This window comes from Ovis canadensis, chromosome 13 (genome assembly GCF_042477335.2).
Source record: "Ovis canadensis isolate MfBH-ARS-UI-01 breed Bighorn chromosome 13, ARS-UI_OviCan_v2, whole genome shotgun sequence".
Classification (NCBI taxonomy): Eukaryota; Metazoa; Chordata; class Mammalia; order Artiodactyla; family Bovidae; genus Ovis; species Ovis canadensis.
The window spans coordinates 49,318,371-49,331,135 of NC_091257.1; the positions used below are offsets into that span (position 1 = coordinate 49,318,371).

At 43.8% G+C, this 12,765-nt stretch overlaps 1 protein-coding gene across 19 annotated transcripts in view; it reads right to left on the bottom strand.

Moving 5' to 3' along the window:
* Positions 1-2,738: 2,738 nt before the first annotated feature.
* Positions 2,739-12,765, bottom strand: part of SVIL (supervillin) — a 258,674-nt gene continuing 248,647 nt past the window's right edge. For all 19 annotated transcript variants that reach the window (XM_069547648.1, XM_069547643.1, XM_069547647.1 and 16 more), the window contains 6 exons: positions 12,444-12,577; positions 8,423-8,578; positions 6,804-6,947; positions 5,323-5,447; positions 3,798-3,953; positions 2,739-3,697 (listed from right to left, as the gene is read on the bottom strand). In XM_069547648.1, the coding sequence (XP_069403749.1) occupies positions 3,611-3,697; positions 3,798-3,953; positions 5,323-5,447; positions 6,804-6,947; positions 8,423-8,578; positions 12,444-12,577 (802 nt within the window). In that variant the 3' untranslated portion in view covers positions 2,739-3,610. The remainder of the gene's footprint in view (positions 3,698-3,797; positions 3,954-5,322; positions 5,448-6,803; positions 6,948-8,422; positions 8,579-12,443; positions 12,578-12,765) is intronic.

Here is a 12,765-nt window from a genome sequence, read left to right on the forward strand (position 1 = left end):
CCACTGAGTGATACACGGCCTTCTCTTTCTCTCCTGGCTTACAGTGTGACAATCTTTAGATCCATCCATGTTGCTGCAGATGGCATTATTTCATTCTTTTCTATGGTTGAGTGGTCCTCCATTGTATGTGTTATACCACATGTTCTTTATATCTATGCCTCTGAGGATGGATAGTCAGGCGTTTTTCCATGACTTTGCTACTGTAAACCATGCTGCAGTGAACACTGGGGTGCCTGCGTCTTTCCAGATTGTGGTTTTCTCTGGATGTGTACCTGGAGTGGGATTGGTGGTTCACATGGCAACTGGTTTTTTAGGGAACCTCCATACTGTTTTCTGTAGTTGCTGTACCAACTTGGATTCCCATCAGCAGTCTAAAAGGGTTTCCTTTTCTCCACAGCCCCTCTTGCATTTATTGTTTGTAAACTTTTTGATGATGACCATTCTGACCAGTCTGCAGTGATACCTCAGTCGGGTTTTTATTTGCTTTTCTCTGATCACTACTGATGTTGGACATCCTTTCATGTGCTTTTGGCCATCTCTGTGTCTTCTTTAGAGAGACGTGTGTTTAGATTTCCTGCCATTTTTTGATTGGGTTCTGACATAGAGCTGCATGAGCTCTTTGTATATTTTGGAGATTAATCCCTTATCAGTTGCTTCATTTGCAAATATTTTCTCCCATTCTATGAGCTGTATTTTTGTTAATTTGTGCTGTAAAGTGATTCAGTTATTAACACATATCTTTATTTTGGTTTATCACAGGATGTTGAATATAGCTCCTTGTGCTATAGGACCTTGCTGTTTATTCCTCCTATATTGCATCTGCTAATCCCAGACTCTCAGTTCTTAAATGGCATTTCTGAGGTCCAGGTGTGTTAGAGTGTTGATCAGTATCTTGTTACCTTTCCTATTGGATAGTATTCCATTGTGTAAATCTACCACATTTTCTTTATCCATTTCTTAGTCAACGGACCGGTGGGTTGTTTGTAGGTTTGGGTTATTATGAACGATGCTGCCGTGATCATTCATGTACAAGTCACTGTGTAGACAGGGTATTATGTTACAATCAGAAGAAAAGAAGTGAAGGACCAAAACAGATTCTCAAGCTGTTTCTGGAATGCATCCCCTTTTACAAGAATGGAGCTCAGGCACAGGAGGGGCTGGAATAAGGAGAGAACGAAGAGGGGCTCCTGAGCGGCCTTTCTGACCCTGACACAGCCCAGGAAGAACATATCGGGGTGAGGGTTCCTCACCTCTGGAGCCCGCTTGTACTCCTGCAGTTCCCCCACAGCCTCAGGACACTCGTGACATCTTGTCTCCACCCAGACATCCGCTCCCCTCTGTTCTTTAGTTCAAAAGCAGCAAATGAAGAAAACACCAGCTGTTTTTAATAAAAAGTTCCCCAGATGGTTCACCTGGGAATGTGGCTCTGGAGGAGGGGTGCAGCCCAGCTGGCTGAGGTATTGAGACTTAGCATGTCATGTGTTCAGGCAGGGTCCCTTCCCAGGACGCAAAGGTCATGTCCTGCTATCACAAAACCACATGAGAAAGGAGGAGGATCTAGTTTTGCAGACTGGAGAGAGATTTGGGGAAACAACTCAGGAAAAGAGGCAAAAAGCAAATGTGAAACCAAGAGAGGTGCCCTGTTTATAATAAGAGGTGAGAGGCAGACACAGTGCTGGGGACAGTGCTTAGTACACGTGGGTATAAACAATTTTAGAGCATTTGGGAAAATCTAGGGTAATGGGTACTGCTGATGACTCTGTATTGTCCATCACACCTAGAGCAGGCTCTCCACCCAAAGGGCTTATTGCAGCATGCTTCTCTGCTCCTCTTTGCCGACTTCCCATGGGACACAGTCTGAACCCTTCCCTCGACTTTTCCACGTTTTCTCGTTGGAAGGTCTTCCTGGGTTGAACCTGTCATTTCTAGATGTGTGACCACGTTCCTTAATTTTAACTCTCTTGCTTTCCTAAGTCCACCTCCATGACAGTAACAGTGATAGCCCTGGTAAGAATCAGTCACAGGAGGTGGGCAGTTACAGTGCCGATCTGAAGAGGAGACAGAGGTGGGACAGTTCTGTGATGGCCCAGTGTCATAGAGCCGTCGAGTGGTGGGGGCCAGGAGCAGGTACAGACCCCTGACCTAGTGCAGTCTCGGGGGTCAGGGGGCTCATGGTCAGTGATGGAGTTTAGAAATCATGGGATTGATACATGAACTATATTAATAAGACCAAAGTGGGGGTGGTGGTAACAGCTCCTATCAGGGTATGTGGTCTTTGTTTAAAACCACGGGTTTGGGGTTCATTTATTGCAGTTGATTTACAACGTTGTTTCAGTTTCAGGCCTACAGCAAAGTGATTAAGTTACACATGCATTCTTTTCCAGATTCTCTTCCCTTGGACCCTGGATTTTAGAACATAAAAGCTGGTGAGTTTTTAATGTTTTTCTAACTACCTTATATATGCAGTATTTTTAAAAAGGCATTGAGCTCTTGAATTTGATACACAGCTATAGTTGAGGATAAAGAGCATCTGTTGAATGACTTGCAAAAATATGTCTTCAACTCATTTTATGGGCTGAATATGTCTGTTTAGTTGTATGACCTTGTATTCCATCTTTTCCTGAGCTGCACTAAAAGTTACAGCAGTTAATACTGAATGGTGAAATATTGGTACAAGGTTAACATTTACAAAAAATGTTTTTCAGACAGGAACTCAATGTGAACCAATCAGTTCATAGTTGTGTTTATTCTGAAGCTTTTATTTTGGAGTCCTCTGTCACCAAATGACATGTATAATGTTTACAACAGGTATTAGAAATAGAGTTGGTTTTTTTTTTTGAAATTTCTACTATTTTAGAGTAAAATTGTAGATACTGTTCCAAACCATCGTCAAAAAATGCAGAGCAAACTTTTCTGTATATAAACTGTACATAAAACAAGGCACTATACATTTGGGGGCAATATTAAGGTAGAAAGGTAGATTCGCACAGATTCTTAAGAGCCTTTGTTCATCTTAGCACCGGAAGCAGCACTCAGAACGAGTCAGACTTCACACCAAAGGAGACGCTTCTGAGTATGGGTGAAAGTACACATAGGTGGCAGAACTAATTCAACAGAAGCAACTACCTTTTAATATTATTTTGACACCAAAAAAAAAAAAATCTTAAAAGTGAATGAATACATATTGGTTTGTTAAATACATATTTGATTTATACGGTGTTTATATAAATATATATATATTTTAGAATCCACAAACTATCAAAATAACACTTTATAAAGAGAACTGCTTCAAAAAAATAGGCAACGCTTAGCTGGAGTGGGAGGGCAGTGCCGTGGCCGCTGCTGAGGACCTGCTGCGTAAGTGCATGTAGGGCCATGGATACCTCACAAATATCACTTGCTGACGTGTGGAAAACGTGTTCCCAGAGAATTCTCTGGAACATTTACAAAATACACAACTCCCAAACGAGCAGGAGAGCTGGTCACTTCAGGTTTTAAAAATGCGGATGAAAAAACATTTAAAAATGCCAGGCTCCCCCACTAAAACATCCATTTTCCTGGTCCATCAGTATTGAAAGTGACCACCCAGGTTCCTCCAGCATCTCATGACTCAGAACAGACCTTTCGCTTTCTTCAGGTTCACCTGCTTCCAAGCGGGCAGTGCGTTGTACTCGTCTCGGGTCATGTCTAGTGCAAACTGGAAGGAAGGAAAGAAATGCCCAGTGGCTGAGCGAACAGACCCTCCCACAAGCCATGCACGACACTCAAACACAGTTCCGCCCAGAAAAAACACTTACCTCGAAGTCCTCATCGGTGAGATAGATCTCCAGCTTCAGAGGGTCGACTCCCTCAGGGAGCGGCCTGGCTAGGAGGTCGGCCAGCGGGTAAATGGTCTTACATAGTTTGGCTAAGACATCCTCCACTAGGGTGATCTGATTTGAAACTTCTGTGTCCTGGAGAAGAAGAGGGAGCCAAGAGAGGAACCTCCATGTCTGAACATATTTCATCATGCACTGTGAATATATCACCCAGCCCATCCCCACCCCAGCCTAGCCTGAGATGCCGTCTCACTCCCCCTATGAGTTTTCATATACATCAGCAAAATGTAGGGCCTATCACATGAGTGAATCAAGAAGATGATTAGATGTGAAGCTGAGACATCAGAAGCATGCAAATAATGGAATGTGCTTACAAATATATAAAAGCAATTAACCTTAATAAGAATCAACCTCTTCTCTATACCTCAGATCCCATCTCCTAATCCTCAACAGAAAAAGGTAAGAAAATGCATCTAGAATGTGCTGGAGCTGAATGGAGTTTTTTTTTTAACCCCCTCCAGGGGTCTGCAGAGAACAGACGATGGCACTGATTGATGTCCTTGAACCTGAAGAGCTTCGAGGTGTCCTGGGTCACATATCCGTCGTGCACAGAGACACCTCACCATGCCTGTTGGCTCCCAGGCAGCCTGAGACCCTACCTGTGAAGATAAAGTCCACCGGGCTCCAGAGAGCTTAGGATAGGCAGCGGAGATCAAGCAGGCCCTCTCTGTGGTCAAGCAGCAGCACACTTTTGCAGTTTGTTTAAAGTTATCCAGACCTCCTATCAAATATCCCCCATCATCTCCCCAGGTAAGCAGCCCTGTGTTTGCACAGCAAGAAAAATCTCACTGGACAAACCTATCTCCCACCAAATAAAAAACTTCCTTGGGGTTGGTGGTGTGAGCAGTGTTCAAAACCCATACATTAAATTCTACAGAGCTGCAGTAAGCTTCCTCTTCTCAGTGCAGCTGGAAAGGATAACGTGCTAGCTAATAATGTGTTTTGGTGAATAGAGGTTATGATAAATGCCTCGTGGAGATAAAGGATGGTAGGAAAGAGGAGACGAGCCATCTTGCATCAGGACAGGCTCACACCACCTTCACTCCCTGTGTTACTTGAGCAAGTGAACTCATCATGGAGTTACTCCATGTCTCCTTGGACCCAAGGTTGAAGTCTGAGACAGGGGGCTGTTCTGTGGTGCTTTATATGGACTTAAAGAGGCAATGGATCTTTAGCAGGTAGAAGAGATGGCTGCTTTTATTTGTGTGTTGTCTTCAAAGTAATTAAGTTCACCTTTGCTTTTGTTTGGACCTGAGCATGGTGTATAGAAAGTTACCCAGTTACTTCCACTGACTTCTCCTTAGGCTTCTCTTCTCCTGTGCTGATTCTGTGTAGATTGGTCAACATGTGAACAAGGAATCACATTTTCACATGAAAATGCAGTTGGCCTTTTCTCCCCAGGGGAAGCCACCCTACAGCCTGAAAGGCAGGGAAGAGTGCTCACCATCTCTGTGATCTCTGCAATGTCTTCTCTGTGCTCCCAGCTGGGGAACATGTTGGTGAAGGTCAGGGGTTCCAGGCCAGCGTGGATGAGGTAAGACTTGGGGGGCGGCTTCTTCAGGTTTTTCCCTGCGGTCACACAGAAGGCAGACGTCACAGACCCGGGGTGGCCCTGAAGGCCCTGTATTTCTCTGATTTCCCCTGAAATCTTTTGTTTGCATCTCTTGACTTCAGGCTTAAAATGTAAGTTATGAGTAGTTGACAGCCCCGCCTGGAGGGTGTTTACATAAGATGTTTAACTTCTTGCATATAGGTATGCATGCAGTTGCCTGGAAGTTACCTGACTTTAAGGTTCCTGACCGTAACAGAACCTTCCCTGGATGGGAGGAAAGACAGCCTCTCTCTGCGGTGTCTGGGGGCTCCTTTTCCTCCTCCTGGACTCACCCGTCAAATATTCCTCCAACTTCCTGACCCAGCATCAAGTTCAGTGAGAATTAACCAGCTAATGACAGCAGTTTAGAAGCTGCTTTAGCTTATATGTTTGGTGGGAAATTTAGTTATTTTATTATGAAAGAGTTTCTCAAGAGAAAATTGACTGTACATACTCAGTAATACTAAACAATGGGTCTTAAAAATTAAGAAATTAATTACTGGTATCTTCATTTTATATAAAAGACCACCAGTTTCAGGTGGATGGTATGATAGAGAAGCCACGAATGGACTGCACACCTTTCTTTGCAGATGTAACACTAATAATAATGACAGAAAGGTTGCCGTCAGCCTTCCAGCCCATTTTGGGGCTCTCTCTACTCCCTGACAGGGTCCCTCAGCATGATTAACCCTGAGTGCAGGATGGTTTTAACCAGGCTAGCCATCCTACAACTCAGCTGTTCATCTCGAGGGTGACAGGTTAATAATAGATGGCCTTATAGTATCAGGTTGGCTAAGAAGTTCATTTGGGTTTTTCCATAAGATGTTATGTAAAAACCCGAATGAACTTTTTCATCAGTCCAATAGAAAAGAGATATTCCCTAGTTTGTTGAAATGGGGAGGGGCAATATAAGGGGTAGTGGATTTAATGGTATAAACCATTAAGTATAAAATCTGCTACCAGGATATATTGTATAACATGGGGAATATAGCTGATGTTTTATAATAACTATAAATGGAGTATAACCTTTAAACATCATGAATCATTGTATCATACACCTGTAACATATAATATTGTACATTTACTCGACTTCAATTTTAAAAAAGAGAAATGAAATCTCATTCATGTTGGCAGCTTAGAATGTATTAATTTCAAAAGTAATAAGCCTCAAGAAGTTCCAGGGGAAAAACAAAGTCGGTTTCATGGCTGACTGCAGGTTTTTTTCCAGGCTAGTGCCACCCACAGGAAAGGAGGCCTGGCCCGGGTCTCTAAGTCAGTCTGCAGAAAGCCATCAGGGCACCTGGATGGAGGGTGCCCACTGCTGGGGGCCTCACCTCGGCAGTACTGCAGCACTGTCTCCATGGCACTCTTCCGGTCCGAGGCCCAGCGGATGCGCGCGGAGCCTGTGATCTTGTTCTCGATGGGCCACCAGCCTTGCCAGAGGTACACCTCGTGGTGATTGTCAACAAGGAAAAGTGCTGTGAGGGCAGAGCAGACGGTCAGGGACTCTTTCCCCAAGCCTAACCAGCGCCTCCCTCCCTGCCACTACGGTCAGTGGGAGAAGCCCCGTGGCGGGTAAACTCAGGGCCACAGGGAGGGTCCCCCTGACGATGTGGCTTTTGAGGGACAAATCAGGCAAAGCCTGAGGCAGAGCTGGCGTTGATGAGGTAGGCTCTTTCCTCCTAATTCCCCGTCTCCCCCGACTCCACAGCTGCTCTCTGGGTCCTGGCCAGGTGCCAAGATTGGGATAGATGAGACTCGTGACCCCCGAGGGGCTGTCAGCACCGCTGACCCCCAAGAGCATGTTAAACACTGGGGAGCACATCACGCTTGCCCTGCCTGTGCTTGACCTGCTAAGCAGGCCATCTGAGTCCACGGTTCTTTTAGGGAGGAATGGGCCTGCAGAGATCCCAATGATGTTCCCCTTTTCTCTCCAGCAAACCATTAGCCTGACTCTTCTTTGATGTCGCCAAGACCTCTCACATCCGCTGGCTCATCTCACCAGTCTTTTCCTGGCTCTCATTTCTGGGTTCTGTGATAACCACACGACTGAAAAGCCCAGTGGAGGCTGAAGACCTACCTTAGGATGAAGAGGTGGGTGGCAGCCCTTTCTAAGACACTAGCTAATATTTCCCCAGTATGACCATGTGTACCAGGCAAGCTTTTCAGGTGGTGACAGGCTGACCAGGGTCTGTGAGGTTCCTGATGCCGCTCCAGGTTCTTGTAATGTGAGAGTGGAGACGCCCCAAGGCTGGGACAGCTGACCTCAGACACGACTGTCTCTCTAGCCCAGTCCCTGGTGACTGTCCCAACCACAACAACAGCACAGAGGCTCTGTCTTGTGGTGGAGGTCATGTGGAAACAGCCCTGACCTTGGGATCAGGAGGCACAGGAGAGAGCCTTGGCCCTGCTCTGCAGCCTGGAATTGTAGACACTGCTCTGGGGTTCACCCCAGAGATACTCCCAACCCCTGCTCCTGTGACTCTGGCAAGGTTCCCTTGCAGCTGGCGGTTTTGGGGAAAGCTTTTGCTTTAGCTGATAAAAGGGAGAGACTTGGCTATCATTGCAGTTTCTCCCATTCTTCTTTTTTCTTTCTCTTTTGAATAGAAACATGATGGCTGGAGCAAGAGCAGCCACATGAGAGCATTAATCAAGATGATGGAGGGAAAGCTGAGCAAACAGCAGAGACTGATGCCTGACATAGTTGCACTCAACCTATTCTTAACTGATGAGTTTGGGTGAGTATCTGAGGGTCAGTTTTTTATACCATAATAATACATGATTGATGTCATCTTCCTTTGGTTGCAGGGGAGGTATGAGGATTACATGAGCGATAATACAAGAAAGTGTACTTAGCAGATAAAAACTGCTTACTAGATGCAAAGTAAAAAGACTTCTTAGAAGGTGAGCCTTCTGCTGGCTCAGCATGACTGCCCTCTTCTGTGGGCCGTACCTGGCTGTGGGGCGCTGTATAGGTCTTCCTGCAGGAAGGGCATAGAGTTGACCACAGAGGGGTCTCGGGCGGGATACATGAACTCTGTGGCTGAGAAGTCGCCAGAGGAGCTGCTGAGGATGAACAGGCGGGGTGTGAAGTTAAAATTTCCAGGATCTTTGAAAGAAAAGAGAACAAAAAGCTAAAGACAAATAAATTCCAGGTGGTGTGAAGAATTACTGTAAGACATGAAATGATCAAAGCACAAGTGTAAAAAGGGTACATTTCATCTGAACTTGGAGGTGGGCAAGGCCTTTTTAATCATAACGGCATAAGAAGTAATTCAAGAAGAGATTTATGCACTAACAACATAAAAATGAAAAATTACACTGCATTAGAAAGCACCCTCAACCAAACAGAATGAAAAGGCAAGTGACAAAATGGGAAATATGGAAACCTGTTCATATCTTTAGCAGTAGATAAAGCAATGTAATAATAATAAGACAATAAATATTGAAAAATGTGCTAAAGGCACAAACAAAATATTCACCCAAAAAGAAGTACATGTGGCTAAAAATATATAGACAGCATTTAACAGTACTTCCAATTTAAACATTAAGTTATAACAGTGTTTAGATCATAATTTCTACCATCAGTGAGGAAAAGTAATAAACAAGCATGTGGCCGTGCTGTGAGATGTGCACATTTGTAAACTGCTGGTGAGGTGGGCTACAATCAATGGGTAAGAATGGAATTTGGGGCCAGTGTTTTGGGGACACTGGCAGATGTTACTGTAAGACTTTATAATAACTTCACCACAGTTGTCCCAGGTACAGGAATTTACCTTAACTAGAAACAAATGCAGACAATTCTTTTGAAAACTATTCACAACTTTATTGTCGTTAGAGAAAAAGTTGAAACAACTCAGTTCTCCAGCTATTAAGTAGAGAGTGGCATATATACTCACAAAATACCTGCAGCCATAAGTCTATAAATATTAACACAGGCTTTGGGAAATGGTTCATCATACATTTTTTCAATAGATACATTGGAAACATCTTTTGGAGGTTTGTGACAACTTGAAAAACCTGCAGACAAATTGCATAGCCTAGAAATACTGAAAAAGTAATAAAATTTAGGTATGTCATGAATGCATCAGATCTGTGTAGATACCTACCTTTACATAGGCATAAGGTGGGGGATATTTAATGTAAGATTAATAATGTGTTAGTTTTCTTACTGTTCTATAACTTTGTTTTCAAAGAATTACTGTGCAGTCTGCGTCTGTCTTGTAACTGGAGAAGCTGTGAATCAGTTATCTTTAGAGGGGTAAGTGATTTTTATAAAAAGGTAACAGTGCTTTCAATAGTTTATTATGACTATTATTATGACTGAAACGCTGCATGCCATAAAAATGTTATAACCATTCACTAGTGTATCAGCTGGGCTGCTGAGGAGCAGCTGTATCAGTGACACTGGCTGATATGAAGCAATCATATTGTTGTTTTTTTTTAATCAGTGCATGAATCATTCATTATATTGGGTTGGCCAAAAAGTTCATTCAAGATTTTCATAACATATGGAGCATTTACTGGAGTGGGGTGGGGGGGGTAGGGGTGGGGAGGGGAGTTTGTTAGCTCTTTTAAAGGATATGCCAAAATGAAATTTTCTGGATTAAAGGAATAATTTGCATGATTATGCCTTAACCTGAGCCTGCAAAACATTTACTAATTGGCTTGAGTGCAAATAAGATGGTTGGATGGCATCACCTACTCAGTGGACATGAGTTTGAGTAAACTCCGGGAGTTGGCGATGGACAGGGAGGCCTGGCGGGCTACAGTCCATGGGGTCACAAGAGAGTCAGACATGACTGAGTGACTGAACTGAACTGAAGAGTGCAAATAACTTTTAAAAGGACATTTTGTGGAAGAAAACAACTTATTACAGTGATAGATCTCTTAGAAGAAATTTTAGAACTTAAAAAAGCATGAGTCAGCTAAAACCTATTGAACATATTTTGGAATTACAGATTCCTGGCAGTGCATAATAAGCCAAACAATCGTACCAAGACTCCATCTTAACTTAGAATGGATTCTCCATTCTTTGCAGATCAAGATTGGCATCAATGAATGGGATATTGTCGATCTTATTGGAATAGACTTGGGGGAAAATAAAACTGTCACATCTGTTCTTTTCTAAAGCCCTGTGTACTTTCTACCTGACAGAGGAGAAACGCATGATACTTTCAAGCTTCTAGGCTGCAAGAGAGAGATCCAGCATAGTCCTCACTGAGGACTGATTGAAGGTTTACGATGTTATATTTGGACTTACAAGGAAACAAAGCTAAACTGATTAAGTTCTTTATAAATTAGACTTAAGCAAAGCAATCAAAACCCTCCCCAAAACAAAGCATCACTGTAAGTTATGTTCACATCTGTTTTGTTCACCTTCGTATTTTAGCTCTATTGTCTGGCAAAGTACTTGATATATAATTAAGACTCAATAAATATTTGTTGAATTAACATAAAGATTTTCATAACATATGGAAAAACCTAAACAAACTTTTTGTCTAACCCAATATCTGTAAATAAATACAAATTTCTGTTTCACAGTATCTTTTAATTTTTGATGTCTAATATTAGTAATACATATAACATCTACCATATTTTGTATCCACTAAGACAATATTGATGTAGGTACTGACAAATGATTCATCTCATAAACAGATGATGGAAATTTATAGTATCCTATAGTAAATGTAATTTCCATCCCTTATAATTTTCATTACATTCACTTTTTTGTAAGAATTATATAATACATACCACCTACAGACTAGGTGTTAAGTCTGTCTTCTTGGTAAGGCTTTCAGTCAACAGTTGGCTATGAGTAGTGAAGTTTGCGGGGAGTGACAGGTTATATGTAGGGACTTCCTGTTGGTCCAGTGATTAAGATTCTGCCTTGCAATGCAGGGGACACAGATTCAATCCCTGGTTGGGGAACCAAGATCCCACAGGCCATGGGGCAGCCAAGCCCTGACATAGCCAAATAACAAGTTATATATGGATTTTCAACTCGGGGGGGGTGTGGGGAGGGGTGGAGCTTAGCCCCTAACCTCTATGTTGTTCAAGGATCAACTATATTTTAAGAACTTCTGGAAAAGTTTGTAAAACTCGAGAGGGAGGACAGTGTGGGCACAAGGACATCCCACTGTTGTCCAACCTGGGCTGAGATGGTTAACCTCCCAGGCCTCGGCTTCCCTGCCGGTGAACCAGCGCAGCTTCTTGGTTGGGCTCTGAGCATGGAGTGAGGGAATGTGTAGCAGGTGGTTAGCCACGGCCTAGCTCAGCCTAAACTGCTTAGTAATTGTTCACTTTTCTTATGTTGTTCTGTATGTGTGTCAACCTGTATCTCATGTATTCAAAGACAAGACCGACCCACTCTCATTTAAACCCCACTGTTTCCCAGGACAACTTCCCAGGTGGCTCAGGTAAAGAACCTGCCTGCCAGTGCAGGAACGGTGGGTTTGATCTCTGGGTTGGGAAGACCCCTGGAGGAGGAAACAGCAACCCACTCAAGTATTCTTGCCTAGAAAACCCCCCTGACAGAGGGTTGCAAAGAGTCAGACGCAACTTGGTGACTAAACCACCACTATTTCTCTGTACCCTGGGCACTGGCTAAACCAAAAGCACCTCATCCCAGAGGCTCATGCTGTGCCTATCTGGTTTCCTGGAATGCTCCTCCCTCCTTCCCTTCTCTGCAAGTCACAGCTACACATCCAAGGCTCCAGGAAGTGCCCTGTCCTCTTTGCAGGCCTGTGTGACACTTCCTGGCAGAAGCATTCTTTATGAACAACTCTACCCTGACACACACAGTATCTACTTGGCATCATAACTAGTGATAAATGTTATTTAGTCTTCTTATTGGGTTGTTGGCCCGAGAAGACCTGGTGTTGGGATAACTCCTCGTGTTGTGTGGAGCACGTGTGCACAAGTATTTACATACTGAGGAAGCTGGTGCTCGGAGGTGCCGGCTGTAGGCTTACCTTGAAGCATGCAGTCGTAGGCTTTCCGGTCTCTCCTCCCCAGAGCATCCCAGAACCCCAGGGGCTCCGAGCCTTCATCACACTCATGAATTGTCACTTTGCTGCTACTGTGCAGCCCGGCCTCCAGGGGACATCTGCATGGAGAGAGTCCAACAGTTTTTATCAGGCCTGGAATTGTGGGCAGGACAAAATTATTCCAGACTACATCTACAGATTGGTTCAGCATCTTTCCTGCTTTCCAACTAAAATGGTCCTTATAATGAATAACAGCCCGCTCTGCAGTATATGAGTGGGTTCTCACCTGGGGCTGTCTAGTGTGCGG